The following is a 21,823-nucleotide window of genomic DNA, read 5'->3' on the forward strand; positions in this document are numbered from 1 at the left end:
TTACTGTTTTGGTATTTATAAGATTCGATAACGTAATATGTTGCGTGCATGTTTTGCGTCGTAGAATAAAAATGTTCGACTTGGTGCAAGAGCTCGTTTTTTAATAATATATAATATAGTTTCTTTTTTGGGTTTTTGTTTTTGTTTTAGTTTAATTTTTTTTCATGTTTGGATATGAGACATATGAGAATGCTTTAGATGTGTTATTTTGTGATGAATATGACATGTCTTCACATTTATAGATTTGTTTGCATAACCACTATTTGTTATTGGTAGTTTTTGTACTAATAGTTATTTTTGGATAAACTTTATAAAATATATATACTTTGTTTTTAATTTTCCCTTAATTTTATAGTTTAAGAATAATTTATGAACTCTCACAATGGATTTTCATTTTCTAATTAATTATTTTTAATACAAATGTTTTAAGTTGTGGAATGTAGTTTTTAATCTAGTTTAATATTTTTCTATTTTTAGAAAAGAAATCAATTTAATTTATATCAATAACATGCATTCTAGATATAGGCAATAAGGCATATCAGGGATGGAATTTGTTTGATCTCATGACAGGCGAATTTTGAAAGATGTTTTCATTTTTTGACTCATTAAAATAAAGACTCTGATTGGTAACAATGCATAATAGCATAACGACTTAAATTGCACAAGAAAAACTTATAAGAATAAGAATTTTCAAAATAAAATCACTGAATAAAGTTATTTAAAAAATAAATGTTGATTGGATATGTTTTGCAGAAAGAACAAAATATAATATTACATTACTAATGTAATAATTTATAATTATATCTAATAAACATTTTTTTTTTTGCATAATCGTATTAGAAAACGACATTGCGCCGTGTATTCTTTCAATGAATACATATGAAGTATCATCTAAAAATATATTTAAGTTTAAGGTGTTTGGTTTTGTTTTTAAATGAGCCTAAAAATTAAATGTCATCATTAAATGGCATCAACGTTGAACTCTTGTCGCTAAGATTCTTAACTGCCTTCATTTCCGGTTTACATAAACCGGTCATAGAGGTTTGAATGTTTGATGTATACAAAACAAAGGTATGGTGTGTTTACACTTTACAGAGTAACATCTAACAAGAGATTGGTTCTATTTGGTATTATACAATTATAAGAAAAAAATTTACAAAGGCCTCAAAAGTGGGTAATCTTCAAGTAGTTCCCTCTCTGTTAAAGCGTCTGCCTCGTTCTGCGGTGTCCACAGTACTTCTACTGCCTGCAAAATTTTGGTTTTACATCCTTTCATTTACTTAACTAAACCTTTTCCCATGAGTAAGCCAACTTATGGATACAAAATCTCTTACCATCATTTTGTTTCTCGGAATCGATCCGAGTTTCTGTAAGGCTTCCTTCAGATCTATTGTTCCGTTTATCGGTGGCAGTTTATGTATACCTTCTGCAGCCACCAAGATGGTTACCTGAACATGTTACAACACTTCCTGTTAAACTATTACCAAACCAAAGTGCAACAACCTAGTATTACCCACCCGCACAAACAATTTGACACAGCCCTTTAGCTCTGGGTGAGACTGCTCTATATGTAAAAGTACACATGCACTTTCAATTAAGGGAATAGCCTTCTAGACCCGGTTTAACTGTGTTTTCCCTATCAAACTAAACGTTCAACTCAGAGTTTTGATAAGTTTACCACAATATATTCATTGCTGAACCCGCTAGCTTTCTTAATCTTCGAGCTTTGTCTCTTTATGCTATTCACATTAACAAGTGTCTCCTCATCAAATTTTCCTCGTTCTTCAATGGAGAGTTGATTAAATCGCTTCTCTCCCTTTTCTATACTCGGCTTCACATCCACCTGAAAGTACATGATACATACAAAGTGGTTAGGTGTTGTGAATCTATGATCACTAAATGATCCTAGTGTTACTAACCCAGGTAATGAATGAACCAGGGTAAAATGGTGAATAAACAGAGGATGAGCATCACTCATTAAAGACCCAGTAGACTTACTGATGAATAACAGGATATGCAATAATCAGGATGCCTCAGCAAAGCCAATGTTGCCTCTGTAAGACACAGAAAACTGAGTTGCATGAATTAAAGCAGAACCACACATATCACAAGTAAACAGAGTAGCATCAATGATGTAAAGCAGGTTAGAAATAATATACTTAATCCTAAACCTATCTTAATTGAGTACACAATATTGAACCTGAAATAAAGGTTTTGGTATGCAATATCAGTATTTTATACCGGTTAGGAGATCAACAATTTTCCAGCAAATATAACAACACCCGAATTTCATAAATCCTAAATATATTACTAAATCCATATAACTAATTGAAAGACTATCTCCCAGTTTTCCATTTCATCAGAGTTCAAGAACACATTCGGCAGAACCACACAAAACAAGATCGTGCCAAAAGTAATACGATCAAAGCTAAAAAACACACACACAACATCTTCATTCTAGGAACAAAAGAAAAAACTCTTAAACACACACAAAGACATATAATGGAGTAAAAGAGAGAAGACTCATCGAAGAATAATTTACCAGTTAAAACATAGCTCAGACCCTCTGGTGTGGATGTATCTGCACTTTCAGCAAGACGATTAAAATCTTGTTGTAGAGTCCTCCCCAAACCCAATAATCCCACCTAAATACAAGCAAATTCTCAATCTCATGTTCTGACCATATGTAACTATACACATGAATAAATAGCATTCACAGAACATAACAAAGTTATGGAGAAATCGTTACTTCTATAGTTCTATAAGAGCACATTCCCATTCTCATGTTCTTACCAAATGTAATACCAACAAATAAATAGCAATCACAGACTATAACAAAGCTATGAGAAATCGTAACTTCTATAGTTCTATTAGAGAACATCTCAATCTCATGTTCTTACCTCATGATATACCAATGAATATATAGTATTCATAGAACAAAACAAAAGCTATAACGAAATCGTAACTTCTAAAGCTAAATGCTTCACCTGTAGCTTAATGACGCTAGTTTTCTGAGTATCAGTTAAAACGCTACCGTCCTGTGACTGATCTGAGAGGAACCCAGAAACCAAAACAAACGCAGCGAAACCAACCAGAATCAAAGAAAAACTCGAAAACCCACCAAACCCAAAACCAACCGCCGGACCCATAAAACCTCCACCGAACGGTGACGGTCCATAATACGGAGCAGTCCTAGCCGAATACGAAAAGCTCGGATTCGAAGTTCGCGGCACAGAATACGATTGCGAAGAAGAAGAAGAGCTTCGAGACCTAGAGGAGAACGAGTTACCACCAATTCTACCACCAGAAGCAGCTAAAGCCGTATTAGGATCATAGAACAAAAGCAAACCAAGCAAAACCGCAGCTATTGCAGGTTTCTTCAAAGAATCTAACGCTTTCTTGACATGAACCACGATTTGTTCAAACGGATTCGAATCGGATCTCAAATCGGAATCCGAACTCGTCGATTTGACGGAGATTTGGAGACGAATCGCGTTTGATTTACGTTGAGGTTTGGAGTAGAGAAGAACACTGCGATTACGGGGTCTTTGCATGTATAGTGGAAGTGGTTGATTCCATTGAAGCGGAGTTAATTCAAGTAAGGTGGAAATGGAAGCCATGATTAATTGAAGGATATGATGATTTGTGGTGAAGTTGATCGGTTAGGGTTTATGTGGTGAAGATTTGGGGAAGAAGACGATAAAGAACTGTGGAGAAATATTATTTGGAGGGAGATCGTTTTTTTTCCCGGTGGAAATGTGGATTTTTAGGATAAAGTAATAAATTAGTGATTATGGTTTTGCAGCCGGTTCTGCCTTAAACCGGTTTTGAATAGAGGTTCGATCAATACGAGAAGAGATCGAACCGGAGTGACACCTTGGCAAAATCTAGAAGAAAAATGATGAAAATCGGCTTTTGTTAAAAAAAAAGAAAGATGAAAATCAGCTTTCTCGTACCGTATAAATATAACATATTAAATTTATATGGATACTAAATTATATACGCATTTTTCATAAATTTTAATTTTAAATATGAAATTATTTTTTTGTGTCAATATGTGAAGTTTTGATAATGTGGAATCCACGTATGCAGAGAGAATCTAAATAACATCGTAAAAATTATTGTTACAAACTAGGTTTGAATCGTATAAATTCTAGTCGGCTCAAATTTTTTTCTCAAATGCTCCTCTTCTAAAGTTTAATTTGTGGTTTGGAAAGTTTTTTCAAAAGTAATATGTGGTTTGGTCCATTTACTATTTACAATTGGGGAAACACAACAAATGCATACGTTCACTAACTATTGCTCTCCTTCTCTACCCTCAGCAATTTTGCCGAATTATAGTTATGCTATATTTTTTTAGTATGCTATTAATTTTTGCTTTCTCTTTCTTCTTTTCTTCCAATCTTATAAAGTATGATATTAATTTGAAGAACATTTTTTCAATCTATAGAGATCAATTTTGATATATTTTCTAAATCTATACAGATTTACTTTTTTCTTATTTAATACGTTCGTACTCCATGTTTAGTGTTCACACATTTTTAGCAGGTTTTTCCTCTGTTTTTGGTTGTTGTTTGTACTCCTCTTCTAGTGTTCGATCTCTCATTCTTGTGTTTATATTCCTCTTCTAGTGTTCGTATTATTCTTCGGTGTTCGTTCTTAGTTTAATATGAACATTTTTTTTTATCTATGTTGTGATATCTAGACTTGTTTAATAAACACTAAAATATGTACTTCTCTTCTAGTGTTTGATATTTAGTGTTTGGTTACGCTATTCTGTTTATATGGATACAAGGCAACTTCATTTCTATTATTTGTACTCTAAAGATTGGGTTCTTTTTCCTTTCACAGTGTTTGTATTCTGTTTACAGAGTTCGTATTCCAGTTTTGTTATTCATATTCAGTCTAAGGAGTTCATATGCAAATTCAATATTTGCAACCCCTGTTATTGGATATACCATGTTTTGTGTGTCTCTTTTTCCACTAGCAACCCAAAAAGTTACAATTCCAGTTTATACACGATACTACTTTAAGCATATAGTGTTTTTGTTGTGATTAGTCTGCTTATATGGATACAAAACAACTTATGTAGCATATCATGTGTTTCAGATACTCGTACTTTAATGCGGATTATGTTTTAGACTTTTTTATTAAACCAAAATTGTATATCCGTTTCGGTTTATAATAAATAAGGCTTAGGGTTTAGATTTTATAATTTAAATAAAAATATATGTAGGTTTGGGTTTATAATTTATTGATTAGGCTTAAGATTTTTCTATTAAAACAAAATTAAATATTGTTTTGGGTTTATAAATCACTAGTTAGGGTATAAATTTTACAACTGAAACGATATTATATGTTGGTTTGCGAAAAGGGTCTAGTTGTTAGCGATTAGGGATTAGGGTTTAGTGTTTAGGATTTGGGGATTAGAGTTTAATATCAATTTGGTTATAGATCAATTTGGGTTTATATATGCACCTTTGTGTTTAGATTTAATAATTGAACCAATTTTATAAGTCGGTTTGGGTTTAGGATTAATAGTTTAGGGTTTAATAACAAAATTATTTTTCTAATTCGTAGATACGTACTCTTCAAACAGAGTACTTTGATGTGATTGGTACACCCATTTAGTAGTGTAGCCTATTATCAGCTGCGTACTCCAGATATATGATACAATTCTTATTCATTACGAACCCACAATACAGAATTTGTCCCCAAGATGTATGATACATATTACAATTCAAACCCCTAATACAGAATCCGTGAATCATAACTCTTAGCCCCCATTATCTAATTTGAACCCCCAATACAGAATCCGTGAATCGTAACTCTAAGCCCTTATTATCGAATTCGTCCCCCAGATGTGGGATACATATTACAACACGATAAATAGGGTTCATATATAATTCGTATATTCGATTATGTTCTTGTTAATGGATTGGTACACCCATTATGCAGTTCAAATATCAATACTAGTATTTTACTAGGGTAGGCGATTATTAGCTTCGCCTTCTATTCAGCAAAAACTTCTGTTATTAGGCCCAAGTTGTAACCATATTCTAGAGAAAGAGTCTTTCTTTCTTGTTACCCAATTTACCCATTTTAGTTATTTCACTCTCTTTATTACACACACACTCACTCTCACACCCTCTGTTGGGATAAGCTTGAAGAAGAAAGCTTGAGAAGCAAGTTATCTATTCCAAGTCAAGTTAGGATTAGGAATAGTTGGTGTTTGGTGTTATCTAGTTACAAGTTCTACTTGTAATAGGTTTTAATTTCTCTCTATATATATGAGTTACCAATGATGTGGTTAACCTTAAGAGATTAGAGAGAAAGGTTTTAAAAAGCTTTGTTTTGAGTAATTTTCAAAGCTAATAAAAGAAGTGCTTTTATAATCTTGAGTCTTTCTTTCTAAATTCTAGATTTGGTATCAGAGCTTTAAAGGTTTGAAATCAAACACAAAACACCATCACGAAGATCATTGGCAAGATGTCCGAATTAGTTGAAGCAGCGAACAAACCGAAGGAAAGTGTTCCTTCATCCATACAATGTCTGTTGCTAACACAAACTAATTACGCAGTCTGGTCGATGAGGATGCAAGTCGCTCTCCAAGTTCATAAAGTCTAGGATGTTATTGACCCAGGATCTGACGATGTAGACAAGAACCACTTGGCGAGAGCACTCTTGTTTCAATCCATCTCATAATCAATGATTCTACAAATTGGTAACCTAACTTCTTCTAAACCTATTTGGGAATCCATCAAGACAAGAAATCTCGGAGCGGATCGTGTGAAGGAAGCAAAACTTCAAACTCTTATGTCGGAATTCGATAGGTTGAAGTTGAAGGAAAGTGATTCCATAGATGATTTTGTTGGGAAACTTGCAGAAATATCTACCAAGTCTGCTGCTTTGGGTGAAACCATTGAGGAAATCAAACTTGCGAAGAAATTTCTTTAAAGTCTCCCAAGAAAGAAATATATTCACATCTCAGCCACACTTGAGCAAGTACTTGATCTGAAGACTACAACGTTCAAAGATATTATTGGAAGAATAAAAAGATATAAGGAACGAGTCCATGAAGAAGAAGAACAACAAGAAGGCCCAAACAAGCTTATGTATGTCAACTCGGATTCTCAATCCCAGGAACTCACTCAAGGCGGAGGAGGCAGAGGAAGAGGATGGAACCGAGGACGAGGAAGAGGAAGAGGTCGTGGAAACTACCAACAAAGATATAAATCAAATGTCACATGTTATCGATGCGACAAGCTTGGCCACGATGCTCAAGAGAATGAAGAAGATGACACCCAAGAAGCTGAATCTCTTATGATGCATGAGGTGGTTTATCTTAATGAGAAGAATGTTAGACCACAATAGTATGAAGATTGCTTGGACATGGAGAATATATGGTATCTTGACAATGGTGCAAGTAACCATATGACAGGACATTATGATTGGTTCCACAAGCTTGATCCAATGATTACCGGGAAAGTACGGTTTGGCGATGATTCTCGCATCGACATTAAAGGAAAGGGATCAATTATGTTCTTAACAAAAGAAGGAGATCAAAAGTGGCAGCGGCGCCAAATTGATACTAGGATTTTTCTATCAATTACCCTAGAGTACTATCATGTCATTGCAGTACAATAGGTATCAATCCAATCAGGTGTGATGCTAGCAATCAAGATATATCAGAAATGATTAAGTCAAGCAAGCATAAATGATTTTTGGTTTTCAGTGATCCTAAGCAAACATGTTAAACATGCGATAAATGTAAAGCTGTAAAACATAGACTACCATACATAAACTAAAACGTAACGATTATTGATACTAGCGAGAAAAGAAAGCAGACCAAGTAAATAGCAAGAGAATTAAACAGAAAGCACAAATGGATAGAAGATCCCGAGGATGAGGTTATTGATGTAGGTGGAGTATGCTAATCTACTTCGAGTGTTTATCAAACTGCAAACATTCTAATCCCTAGACAATGAACTTCTAATACTAGTCAATCCAATCTCTTGGCAGAAACTATCAAGTTTACAACACTTCCTAATCTCAATTCTCATTGATGAAACATGCAGTAAACAGGCATAAAGAAACAGCTCATTAATGTCAATAAACATCTTAGACAACCAATCTCTTGGGCTAAGCATGTAAATCTCTGGCACTAGTTGGTTCAGACATTTCATCATATACCTTTCGGGTATGAAATGTCTATGACCTAGTTCCAATTGATCAGAGAAGAACTAGCTAATAAAACTCTAGTCCAGAAGGGAAACAAAACGAATCTAACATAAACACTCTAGCAAACTAACATCCTCCACCTAATCTATCCCATCCTCAAGAACCCTAACACTACTCAGACGCAGAAATCATGTTAAACATCATGAAACAAGAATCGTTCAAAACATGCATAATAATAAAGATGACAGGAAGAGTAACAACAATGATTCAAGAACTAACTGCAAAATATCAATGACTCAAAAGAAATCACGATTACAATTCTCAGGATCGTTTGGTGGCTAACAACAAAAACCTAATAAAATAAAACTTGATCCCTTCGGCAATTCAAATGAGACCTATTTATAACAATGTTTGGGAAAATCTTAAAACATAAAACGACAACGTAAAAGCGGTTTAAAAGTTGTAATGGCCATGTCGGTCGAGTGAGCGTGTCGAGTAACGCTTAATTTCTTCTCTGCATCACTTCATACTCGAACTCGTACCTCGAGTGATCTTGTCGAGTGACCTGTGAAACCATCAGCTACTTCTTTGCTTTGCTCGATCATGTCACTCGAGTGAGTGCATCGAGTGACAGGTGGTTTTGCTTCGCTTCCCTTCTGCTTGATCCGCTACTCGATCGTATATGTCTGCTGCTCACTCGATCGTCGATGTAACTGCAATTCATCCTTGCTTCTCACTCGATCGTCCCACTCGATCGTGTGCATGTCGAGTAACGCTTGTTCCTCTGCTTCGCTCTGCATGTCTCCTAAGTACCTGAAACACTCCAAATATGCACAATGTATGCAAGATATGCATGATATGCATGATATGCATAAAACCTACCTAAGTATGTAAAACATGCAGAAAGGGATCAATATGATGCGAATCAACAAGTGAATGATGCTGAATAGATGATGAATGCATACTCAAAAAGCAATGAAATACAGACTTATCATGTACTATATTCCGGATCTCAAAAGCAACATCATTAGTTTGGGGCAAGCTACAGAATCTGGATGCGACATTAGGATGAAAGAAAACTATCTTACATTGTGTGATCAAGGTGGAAACCTTGTGAAAGCAAATAGATCAAGAAACAGGTTATACAAAGTGAAGAGTGAAGTTGATAGTTCTAAGTGTCTACTTGCTACTTCAAACAATCCAAACATGTGGCATGCTCGGCTATGCCACATCAATATTGAAACCATAAGAGCAATGGTGACAAAGAATTTGGTGACCGGAATGACGAGTATACCTAAGGAGAAGGAAACATGTCAATCGTGTTTACTTGGTAAACATACTAAAAGAATTTTTCCAAAGGCAACTTCCTTTCGTGCATCACAAGTGCTAGAGCTTGTTCATGGAGATCTTTGCGGACCAATCTCACCCTCCACTGCTGCGAACAAGAGGTACATCTTTGTGTTAATTGATGATCATTCAAGATATATGTGGACAATTCTTTTGAAGGAAAAGAGCGAGGCATTTGGAAAATTCAAAAATTTCAAAATGTTAGTAGAACAAGAATCCGGTGCTGCGTTTAAAACATTCAGAACTGACAGAGGGGGAGAATTTATTTCTGAAGAGTTTAGAATTTTTTGTGAGAAAAAGGCATCAACAGACATCTTACTGCTCCCTATACACCTCAACAAAATGGAGTTGTTGAGAGAAGAAACAGAACCTTGCTAGAGATGACTCGGAGTGTGTTAAAGCATATGAGTATGCCCAATTATCTATGGGGAGAAGCTGTTCGTCATGCAACCTATATCATTAATCGAGTGGGAACAAGAGTTTTGGAGATCTCACACCCTATGAAGCATTCAAAAACAAGAAACCCAACATCGAGCATCGACGTGTATTTGGTTGTATCAGCTATGCTAAAGTTGAATCACCACATCTCAAAAAGCTTGATGATAGATCTCGAATGCTGGTGTATCTCGGAACAAAACCAGGCTCAAAGGCATATCGACGCCTAGATCCAACAACTCGGAGAATCATAGTAAGCAGAGACGTCGTGTTTGATGAGCAAAAGGGCTGGAAGTGGAATATCTCACAAGGGCTGTCGACTGAAGCAGGAAGTTTCACCTTTAGTTTTGAAGAATTCGGAAATCATGGTATTAGTAGAAATGATGCTAGTGAAGAAACAGAAGAACTCGAAGAAACAGAGGAGAACAGAGAAGTTAATCACAACAGCGAGAATAATGAAAATGTTGTTGATGAACTAGACATTGAAGAAGAACGAGAAAGTGAGGAAGAGCAAGATGAATCAGAGATACCAGCTCAAAGACAAGTCAGACCACAAGCAGAACTAAAAGGAGAAAATCTTCTATTATCAATCAATGAAGAACCATCATGTTTTAAAGAAGCAAGTGAACTTAAAATTTGGCGAGATGCGTGTGAAGAAGAGATTAGTTCTATAACAAAGAACAAGTCATGGAGCTTAGTGGACTTGCCCTTTGGAGTTAAACCAACTGGGTTAAAATTGGTGTTCAAGATCAAAAGAAATTCAGACAACAACATAAACAAATACAAAGCAAGACTTGTGGCTAAGGGATATGTACAAAGACATGGAATAGAATTTGATGAGGTGTTTGCACCAGTTGCTCGTATTGAAACAATCTGATTCATCATAGCAATAGCAGCATCAAATGGTTGGGAAGTGCATCATCTTGATGTTAAGACTGCTTTTCTTCATGGAGACTTAAAAGAGAATGTCTATGTCTCTCAACCAGAAGGTTTTGTAACTAAAGATAGTGAGGAAAAGGTCTACAAGCTTCATAAGGCCCTTTATGGACTAAACCAAGCACCTAAAGCATGGAACATCAAACTCAATAGCATCCTTGGAGAATTAAACTTTGTGCGGTGCTCTAAGGAACCATCCCTGTACCGTAAGCAAATTACAGAGCATGATTTGCTTATTGTTGTTGTTTATGTGGATGATCTCCTCATCACAGGTTCTAAATTGGATTTGATTGTTGCTTTTAAGAACAGGATGGCAGGAAAGTTTGAGATGAGTGATCTAGGACGGCTCACTTATTATCTTGGTATCGAGGTTCTTCAAGGGCAAGATGGAATAACTCAAGAAAGGTATGCAAGGAAGATTTTAGAAGAAACAGGTATGAGCAAATGCAATAGTATTCTCATTCCAATGGAACCCGGTCTGGAACTTTAAAAAAACAGAGACCCAAAAAGAATTGATGAACAACGTTATCGTCGTAGCATTGGATGTCTCAGGTATCTTCTTCATACTAGACCTGACTTGTCTTACCCTGTAGGAATTCTGAGTCGTTACTTGCAGGAACCACGAGAATCGCATGGAACTGCTTTGAAACAGGTGCTAAGATATCTTCAGGGAACGCTTACTCATGGATTGATCTTTAAGAATGGAACACAATTGGGTTTAATTGGTTACAGTGACAGTAGCCATAGTGTGGACGTTGATGATGGAAAAAGTACTGCATATCATGTCTTCTACTTTAATAACTGTCCTTTTACTTGGTGTTCACAGAAACAACAGGTTGTGGCATTATCATCTTGTGAGGAAGAGTTCATGGCTGCAACAAAGGCTGCTAAACAAGCCATTTGGTTACAAGATTTGTTTGTTGAGATTACTGGCTCAACATGTGAGAAGGTGACCATACAAGTTGATAACAAACGGCTATTGCTCTCACCAAGAATCCGGTCTTCCATGGACGTAGCAAACATATACATCGAAGATATCACTTCATTTCGGAATGTGTTGAAAATGGCCAAGTTGAGGTGATACATGTTCCAGGGATTGAACAAAGGGCTGACATTTTAACCAAGGTACTTAGCAAAAGCAAGTTCAAGGACATAAGAGACCACATTGGAGTGCATTGTTTGTCTAAAAAGGACTTCAAGCTTAAAGGGGTGATTGTTGGGATAAGCTTGAAGAAGAAAGCTTGAGAAGCAAGTTATCTATTCCAAGTCAAGTTAGGATTATGCATAGTTGGTGTTTGGTGTTATCTAGTTACAAGTTCTACTTGTAATAGGTTTTAATTTCTCTCTATATATATTAGTTACCAATGATGTGGTTAACCTTAAGAGATTAGAGAGAAAGGTTTTAAGAAGCTTTGTTTTGATTAATTTTCAAAGCTAATAAAAGAAGTGCTTTTATAATCTTGAGTCTTTCTTTCTAAATTCTAGACCCTCTCTCTCACAACAACTAATACATATCCTTTCTCCTAATATTAAATAGTAAAGGTGCCAAATATCACATTACTATCTAAAAACTGTCCCGGCAAGGAAAATAATGATGGCGACAGGAGGGTTTAGGGTTTCAGGAGATTAAGACACGGCTATGATGGATTTTACGTCGAAAGGGCCGCCGCCCGGGGATCCTCTGGATAGAGTGGACTCGTGGGCGGCCAAGGTCTAGCGAAGGAGTGAAGGGGGATGCTAGTCCCCTAGGAGGTTTTGGAGCCGAGTTTTGTGTCGGCACGGATGAAAGTTAACTATCCGGATGGTGTTAATGGAGAACCTGTGTTTACGATTGTGGAGGAGGTGACTGAGGCGATGCATGGGCTGTGGAAGCAATGTATGATCGTAAAAGTTTTGGGGAGGAATGTGCCAATCCTGGTGTTGAGTAGGAAGTTAAGGGAGCTATGGAAACCAAAAGGGGCGATGTATGTGACAAATTTACCACGGCAGTTCTTCATGGTGAGATTCGAAGTAGAGGAGGAGTACTTGACGGCTTTGACAGGGGGTCCATGGAAGGCGTTCGGGAGCTATCTTATGGTCCGCGCATGGTCGCCTCATTTTGAACCGTCTAGAGACGATATTACCACGATTCCAGTATGGGTGCGTTTTTCAAACCTCCCGGTGGCGCTTTATCATCAGACTATATTGTTGGGGTTAGCACAAGCGTTAGGTAAACCTCTGAGGGTGGACGCAAACACGTTAAATTTTGAGAGGCCTAGATTTGCTAGGGTGTGTGTCGAAGTGGATCTCAGCCAACCTCTAAAACGCTCATTCATGGTAAATGGAGAACGGTATTTTGTGTTCTATGAAGGATTAACGAGTATTTGCTCGGGTTGTGAGATATTCGGGCATATGGTCCATGCATGTCCTAAGGTGAAACCGGTCGCGGAGAGTGTGGGAGCGCAAGGATCACCGGTTGGACCTAATAAGGCCTCGCCAAGTTTGCCGGTCAGGGATGGTTTCACGATGGTCCGTCGGGAGAATAGGAGAGCGGGTTCCTCCACAAGGACGGTGATATCTGTTCCGGGATCTAAGGGGGAGACTTTGGAAAGAAATCAGAGGGAGATATCGGGGAATAAGGGAAACGGTACAATTTTGGTATCTAATAGTTTTGCGGGATTGGTGGAGAAGGGTGTGCAGCCGCAAGCTACGAAAGTCATTAGTTCTGAAGGGGGGAATAAGGAAAATGAGATAATTGGGGTTTCACAAAATACTGAGAAGAATATTTTTAAAGTTATCAAAGGAAAGTTTGAGAGGGGAGCCAGAGAGAGTAAGAAAGGCGCTAATGTGATTTTGAAGGAGAAGAAGGTGGGCTTGAATAGGCCTGGAGTTGCGAATAGATCGAGATTTTAATTCAACAACCGGCCCACCAGAGGTTATTTATTTGGCCCAACAAGTGAGGAAGTCGAGTTGTCGAGTTGTCGATGTCGGGGAAAAGACTTAGAATGGAGGGGAATGTTGTTGGCCGGAGAGGGGGAAATGCAGAACTAAGTAATGTGGAGTTAGCGGAATCTCGCGTGGGTGGGCAAGAGAGTGTTACGGTTCCAGCGTCCTTTATGGTCAAGCGTGAACCTCACATAGCTTTGGCTAAGAGTGCTCTGCGCACAGTTTCCGGCGAGCAAGAAATGCAGTTAGTGGTGGCATAACAGCATCCCTTGGTGGTTCAATTGAGCTTAATTTTAAGTATGATGATGAATTTAATATTTTGGAATTGCCGGGGGCGAATAAACCTGACTTTCGAAGAGCTATACGATATATGCTGAAAAAGAATAAGGCGCAGATTTTAGCTTTATTTAAGACTCATGCGGGTGGAGACAGAGCGAGAAGAATCTGCCAAGGTTTGGGCTTTGAAAATTTATTTTGTGTTGACGCGAATGGATAAAGTGGTGGTTATTATGGCAGTCGAGTATTAGAATTGTTAAGATTGTAGAAAAATCAGACCAATTTATCCATGCGATTGTTGGAGAGGGTGGTGAGGATCCGTTTCATTTATTGGTGGTGTACGCGGCTCCAACTATTAGTCGGAGGAGCGGGTTGTGGGATAAGTTGAAAGATGTGTTATGTGGGATTGACGAGCCCGTGCTGGTTGGCGGGGACTTCAATACAATCTTACGTTTGGATGAGCGGACGGGAGGCAATGGTCGGCTGTCTTTAGACTCTCTAGCGTTTGGTGATTGGATAAGTGATACCTCTTTAATTGATATGGGTTTTAGAGGTAATAATTATACTTGGAGGAGAGGGCGTGTTCTGAGTACTTATATCGCAAAACGGCTTGACAGGGTTATGTGTAATGCGGCCATGAGGCTGAAATGGCAAGAGGCTTCAGTGACTCATCTTCTTTTTTTGGCCTCGGATCATCCCCCTCTATATGTTCAGCTATGTCCGACAGTGGAAGGCAATCCAAAACAAAGACCCTTTCGTTTTGAGGCGGCTTGGTTAAAGCATGATAGCTTCAAGGAAATGTTGGAGAACTCCTGGAATAACCAACTTTCGACCCCGGAAGCATTCGAAAGAAACACTCGCTTATTTCACACATCAACTATTATTAGGAGAAGACGTAATCGAATTGATATGCTAAAGAATGAAGATGGAGAGTGCAGATACACAAGAGCTTGAAAATTTGGCTGTTGCGTATTATAAACGTCTTTAATGTAAGTCGGGACATGAAGATGCTCATCACAGATGAGAGTGGGATTGGATCGACGAAATATCTTGGCAAATATCTCGATATGCCGGTGTTGCATAAGAGGTTATATAAGGAGGCATACGGTGAAATTCTATAGCGAGTTACTTCTAGGTTATCATGATGGAAAAGCCACTGTTTGAGCTTTGCCGGAAGACTAACTATGACTAAGGCAGTGCTTACGTCAATCCTAGTGCATGCTATGAGTACCATTGCCTTACCTAAATCAGTTATTGATGAACTTGAGAAATCGTCGAGGAACTTCTAATGGGGAAGTCAGGATGAGAAGCGACGGCAACATTTATTAAGTTGGGACAGTGTTTGTCCCCCAATGGGACATGGAGATTTGGGAATTAAGTCGGCAAATGAGATGAATAAAGCCTTACTCGCAAAAGTTGGATGGAGATTACTACATGACAAAACGAGTCTTTGGTCTCGGGTTCTTCGTAGTAAGTATAAAGTTGGCAACATTAAAGACCCTCGCTGGTTGGTTGTGAAGAGTAAGTGGTCACCTACATGGAGAAGTGTTGGTGTGGGTTTGAAAGAAGTGGTGATCCCAGGAATAAACGTCTTTTCCTTGGTTATCCGGTTCGCCACTCGCAGAGAAAAGCATAAGAATTTTACCCGCCGGACATGAGCTGCTTCGTGCTTGTGATTTGTGGCGGGAAGGACGAGCCTTATGTTACAAAGGAGTGTAGCCTACAAATGAGATCAGTGGTTATTGACGGTGTGACTGGGGTGAAGGACATAATATCATGGGGAGGCACCCAAGATGGCAAGTTTACAGTCCGCTCCGCTTATGCCTTCTTGACATGCGATAATAGCGTACGACCGGATCTTAGTGCCTTGTTTTCCCGATTTTGGAAGGCGATGGTTCCAGAGAGGGTTCGTGTTTTTCTATGGTTAAGCATGAATCAAGTATTGATGACAAATATGGAGAGGATGAGGAGACATTTATGTGGCTCGGGACTGTGCCAAGTTTGTAAAGGGGAGAGGAGTCTATTATTCATATTCTAAGGGACTGCCCTGCGATGAGTGGAGTTTGGAACCGACTTCTAAAGCCTAATAACCGACGGGAGTTTTTTGAGCAACCGTTACTTGTGTGGCTTTATACAAACTTGGGGGACCACTCGAATACTGGTGATAGTATTTGGTCAACCATGTTTGCGATGACGGTTTGGTGGGGGTGAAAAAGGAGATGTGGGAACGTGTTTGGGTCTAACCAGAAGTGTCAGGACCGGGTTAAATTTTTGAAGGATTTAGCTATGGAGGTGACTTGCGCGAATTAAAGGATTTCGGCTCAAATATGTTCCCGGGGAGAGAGAGTGGAGCGGCTAGTTTCTTGGAAAAAGCCGGCTAGTGGTTGGATGCGGCTAAATACGGATGGAGTTCTAGGGGAAATCCGGGTTTGGCATCAGCGGGAGGGGTACTACGGAACGAGGAAGGACAATGGTGTGGGGGGTTTGCTCTAAACATTGGGATTTGTTCAGCTCCTTTGGTGGAACTCTGGGTTTGTACAATGGGTTGTATATTGCCTGGGAGCACCGTGTGAGGAGGTTGGAGATTGAGGTGGATTCGGAGATAGTTGTGGGATTTCTTAAGACAGGGATTAGTGAGACTCATCCGCTGTCGTTCCTGGTACGTTTGTGCCATGGCGTTATATCAAATGACTGGATAGTCCGTGTGTCGCATGTGTATAGGGAAGCTAATCGTCTCGCAGATGGATTAGCGAACTATGCTTTTTCTTTACCATTGGGTTTTCATCCATTTGCGTAGGTGCCGGAACTAGTTAATGACATTTTTTTGGAGGACGTTCGGGGAAGCATGTTTCCTCGACAAGTCCGGTTGTAATGGTTTTAAGTTTGTTTTAATAAATTTCGAGCCTTTTACCAAAAAAAATAAAAAATCTAAAAACTGTCCCAACCACCAATTCACCCAAAAAAAGATGAAAATCGGCTTCCTCGAACCAATATAAATAAAATATGTTGAATTAATATATTAAATTTATACGAATACTAAATTATATATGCATTTTTCATAAATTTTAATTTTAAATATGAAATTAACTTCTTGTGTCAATATGTGAAGTCTTGATATGTATAATCCACGTATGCAGAGAGGACCTAAACAACATCGTAAAATTTATTGTTATAAACTAGGTTCAAATCGGAACAAATTCTAGTTGGCTCTCAAAGCTCAAATTTTATTCTCAAATGCTCCTCTTCTAAAATTTAATTTAATTTTGATATAAAACTATTCAAAAAAGAGATAAATACTTTTGAACCCCTTATACTTTGGAATTATTATTGACCCCACCAACTAAAAAGGGTTTAAAAGCCCCAGTCGTTCTAATGTCGGTTCAAACTTTTTTGAAATCCATAAATCCCCAAATCAAAAGAAAAAATCATCTTTGTTTTTTTTTTTCGTTCGAGTCTCGTTCGTAGACAATACACTAGTAAGAAACTCAGGGAACTCTTCATCTTCACCTTTTTATTGTACGCCGGTACAGCTAGAGACAACTTGTGGATTTGTAAGTTGAACACAATATATTATTTTTTATTTTGTAACTAGTTTAGTTTCGGAAATCGATTTGAAACGATTATGATTGCTTTTCTCAATTTTGTTGCTTTTTTACGGAGAATTTAAAGATGCTTGCTATGCATTAGGATTATTGGATGAAGACAAAGAATATATTTCAGCCATAGAAGAAGCAAGTTTATGGTGTCATTGGAGGTACTTAAGGAAGCTATTTGTGATGCTATTGATTTCAAAGAGTGTATTTGTTCCGCTTAATCTTTGGCTAGAGATATATTATGCGAAGATAATTTATTCCTCCATAGAAACCGCATGAATGATCAAGGTACATCGAGATCTTATTAAAAATTTTATAAATTATTTGGTCTATTGTTTATGTATGTCTTTATAAGAGAATATTTATAATCATCCATATAAATAATTCTTGGTATAAAAGTTATTAATTCTATTATAAAAATTGAAATGCAGGTATTATGTTAACACAAGCTCAAATACGGAACATATGTTTGTCGGAAATCGAATTGCTAATGCGTTCGAATGGCACTTCCCTTTCTTTTTTCACTAATATGCCAACACCAGACGATAGTGTGATAAATCCTAATGAAAATAGGCTTATTATGGATGAGAAAAACTATAAGCCTCATGAACAAAAGACAGAATACAACAGACTGTTTGCTATGTTAACTGAAGAGCAAAGACGTGTTTATCAAGAGATAATTTACTCGGTAAATCAAAACAAGGGTCGTATGTTTTTTGTGCATGGATTTGGTGGTACTGGAAAAACTTTCTTGTGGAGTATTCTTGGAGCTGATATTCGATCAAAATGTAATATTGTTCTAAACGTTGCATCGAGTGGAATAGCTGCTTTGCTGTTGGAAGGTGGTAGGACAGCTCATTCTAGGTTTTATATACCTATCAATATAAACGAATATTTAATGTGTTCGATCGATGCAGAGTCCGATCTAGCAGAATTGATTAGAGAAGCGAAGCTCATTATATAGGACGAGGCTCCGATGATGAACAGGCATTGTTTTGAAACGTTGGATAGGACTCTGCAAGATATAACGAAGTGTAATAGGATTTTTGGAGGTAAGGTAGTTGTCTTAGGAGGTGATTTTAGACAGATTCTCCTAGTAATTCCTGAAGGTGGTAGGGTCGCAACAGTTTTGGCCTCTATAAACTCATCGTTGCTTTGGCAAAGTTGTAAAGTTTTGAAGCTTACAGAAAATATGTGCTTACGAAAAGGTGTTAATAATGAGCAATCAGATGCTCTCGCCGAGTTCTCAAAGTGGCTTTTGGATATTGGTGATGGGAAAATCAACGAGCCAAATGATGGCGAGGTCGAAATAGAAATACCCGAAGATTTACTAATAACATTATCTGAGGATCCTATCCACGCAATTGTTCATGAAATCTATGGTAATTCTTTCGCTAAAGAGAAGGACCCAAAATTCTTTAAGCGAAGAGCTATTCTTAGTCCAAGGAACGAAGACGTTGATAAAATCAATCAATATATGCTTTCTCAACTACCAGGTGTGTATTATAATTGTTTACGTGTATTTAATTCTATACTTTTTGAAAAAAATTAAGTATAGTAGATTACCTGGGTATTATACATATTTAATAATATTATTATAGGTGCAGAAAGACGTTATCTTAGTTCAGATTCCATTGAAACATTGGATACGAGTGTATTCGACGATATGGTCTACTCGCAGGAATTTTTAAACAATATAAACGTTTCTGGATTACCTAAGCATGAATTAACATTGAAGAAGGGAGCCCCTATCATGTTGCTAAGGAATATAGATCTTAAAGGTGGTTTGTGCAATGGTACGAGGTTAATTGTAACTCAGATGGCTAATCATGTTATAGAGGCAAGAATCGTAACAGGTAACGGTGTTAATGAAAAAGTACTTGTCCCAAGAATGTTTGTCTCTCCGCCAGATGCAAAGTTTCCTTTCCGTATGTGGCGTCGCCAATTTCCTATAGCTCTTGCGTATGCAATTACTATTAACAAAAGCGAAGGTCAAACTTATGAATACGGTGGATTGTTTTTACCAAAGCCAGTCTTTACACATGGACAACTATATGTTGCACTATCTAGAGTGACGACGAGAAAAGGATTGAAGATTTTGATTACGAATGAAGATGGTGCATGTCAAAACAAGACCCTAAACGTAGTTTTTAAAGATTTTTTTGATAACATTTAATTACGTATCAAGTTGTTGCATCTCCAGTTTTACGTGCTTTACTTTTCATGCAAGAATAAGTATTATCATGCATCCACTTTTTTGGTTGCTTTCTTGAATAATTTCTCTTTATATAGTTAATCTTTTCAATTTTTAATCGAATAAACCTAATGTATTTTCTAAATAAATTCTCTAATTCTTATAGTCGCTACTTAAAAAAATGCATTACAACTAAAGAATTAGATTGAAGATGTAAAAGTTTCTTTATAATTAGGAAATAGAGTATGATAATTTTAAAATATATGAAGATGTAATTTCGAAAGTTTTAATAGTAGCTTACATTGTTATTTTTTTTAATTGATACTTTGACAAACTGTAAAAAACACTTGGATCTCTTTTTTAACGTGTTTACCTTTCCATACACGAATAAGCATTACCATGCATCCTCTTAAGATGTTTGTTTTTGTTTCCAAACTTGAATAAGAATGCTATTGCATTTACTTTGTTGTTGTTTTAAATTTTAAATCTAACAAACTATTGATTTTTGATTTTAAAAAATGATACTTAATCAAATTACAAATCTGTTAGCTAATTTAAAATTGTTAATCCATTAACCGATGAATTTAATGTAGGTAATATATTTGGAAATTCGATTAGTGTTAAAATATCTTTAAGGTACCAATGTTTTATCAAAAATAACCAACCTTAATCAAATCTAATTTATTATTTATGATTTGATTACAAAAAAACTAAGAGGTCGATTGGTAACGACTGTTACTTGTGGCTGTAGAGACTTTAACTTTAAAATTTTGGCTGCAGAGAATTTAGTTGTAGATGCTTTGGCTGTAGAAAGTTAATAAACAACTTATGCATGTTATTTTTATTATTATTATTTTATATTTATAATCAATATAATTTATATTATAAATGACTTTATAAAATAAAATTATTATTGAAATGGATCTTAAAAGAACAAGAAAAAAATGAGAGTAATTAATTTATAAAAATAAAATATATAAAATATATCTATAAACTTGTGAAAAGGTTTTAAATGTAATGGGGATATGAAAAATAAATCTTTTTAATTGATTAAATTTAAAGTCAGGTTTATGACGCTTAGAGAAAAATGAGAAAACAAAGAAGGAAAAAAAAGAATTGACTTTTAATGCTTTAAAAAAAATAAAAGCAAAAAATGTTGATTGGCAAATTAATTACTGTTAAGGCTTTAAAATCATTTTAAAGCCTTAAAAGTCATCACCAATCGCCCTCTAAGTTCACACGAAATAATAGTTTTATATAAATTAATTAAAAGGAAAAATTAAACTTAATTGAATAAAGAAACGACACACTATTTCGATTTATGATTATATATATTGTTTCATTAATAGACGTTTCATCTTCTTCCAACTCTGAATCTATTTGGCAAAATTGAAATCGATAAAACTCGTAAACACGGAGTCTCTTCTTCTACACTTTTCTTCAAAGAAAATCACGATATTCTACACGGCGTTTCAAAATGCGGAGAGATTGCATAGCCAATTTGAATCCGTCGAGGACTGATTGGAACATAGACGTGAAGATTTTGAGTATTGCTTACAGGAGAGATTTCATGACGAAGAGGGTTTTAATCCTTGCTGATCAAAGGGTAATTATCTTTCTTATTTACATATAGCATTTTTTTGTAACTTACATATAGTCATTGAATCGATTAGTTGAATGATTTACATATAGCAATTGAAGCAATACTTGATTATTGTGATCATGGTTGGACATAACGTTATAAGTAGATGAATTCTAAATGTAATTGCGCTAAACGCAATTCGTAAGAACTCTTGTGTTGGTAATTAAAACAAATCTATTATGGTTTAATTGTTATCAAACTTGAAAATATTAGTTTACATATCTTCTAAATAAATATAATCAATGCATGAAGATTTAATAGGCCGTTTTACATGTGTCATGAACTTGAGACGAC

At 36.5% G+C, this 21,823-nt stretch overlaps 3 protein-coding genes and 1 pseudogene across 3 annotated transcripts; 3 read left to right on the forward strand and 1 right to left on the reverse strand.

Annotated features, from left to right (window-relative positions):
* Window positions 1-991: 991 nt before the first annotated feature.
* Window positions 992-3,751, reverse strand: LOC17896013. Its single transcript, XM_006302316.2, has 6 exons — window positions 2,988-3,751; window positions 2,543-2,645; window positions 1,999-2,054; window positions 1,679-1,843; window positions 1,335-1,448; window positions 992-1,246 (listed from the first exon to the last, which is right to left on the reverse strand). The coding sequence occupies exons 1-6, from the start codon at window positions 3,618-3,620 to the stop codon at window positions 1,154-1,156; spliced, it is 1,164 nt and encodes a 387-aa protein (XP_006302378.1). The 5' UTR covers window positions 3,621-3,751; the 3' UTR covers window positions 992-1,153.
* An 8,787-nt stretch (window positions 3,752-12,538) lies between these two features.
* Window positions 12,539-13,791, forward strand: LOC17895970 (annotated as a pseudogene).
* Window positions 13,792-13,862: 71 nt separating this feature from the next.
* On the forward strand, window positions 13,863-15,054 carry LOC111832098. The gene is made up of 2 exons (XM_023788440.1): window positions 13,863-14,045; window positions 14,341-15,054. The coding sequence occupies exons 1-2, from the start codon at window positions 13,863-13,865 to the stop codon at window positions 15,052-15,054; spliced, it is 897 nt and encodes a 298-aa protein (XP_023644208.1).
* Window positions 15,055-18,222: 3,168 nt separating this feature from the next.
* On the forward strand, window positions 18,223-19,869 carry LOC17896596 (ATP-dependent DNA helicase PIF1). The gene is made up of 3 exons (XM_006300285.2): window positions 18,223-18,557; window positions 18,705-19,189; window positions 19,295-19,869. Exons 1-3 carry the CDS (start codon window positions 18,223-18,225, stop codon window positions 19,867-19,869), a joined length of 1,395 nt encoding a protein of 464 aa, XP_006300347.2.
* The last annotated feature ends 1,954 nt before the right edge of the window (window positions 19,870-21,823 follow it).

Source organism: Capsella rubella, unplaced genomic scaffold (genome assembly GCF_000375325.1).
Source record: "Capsella rubella cultivar Monte Gargano unplaced genomic scaffold, Caprub1_0 scaffold_2, whole genome shotgun sequence".
Lineage (NCBI taxonomy): Eukaryota > Viridiplantae > Streptophyta > Magnoliopsida > Brassicales > Brassicaceae > Capsella > Capsella rubella.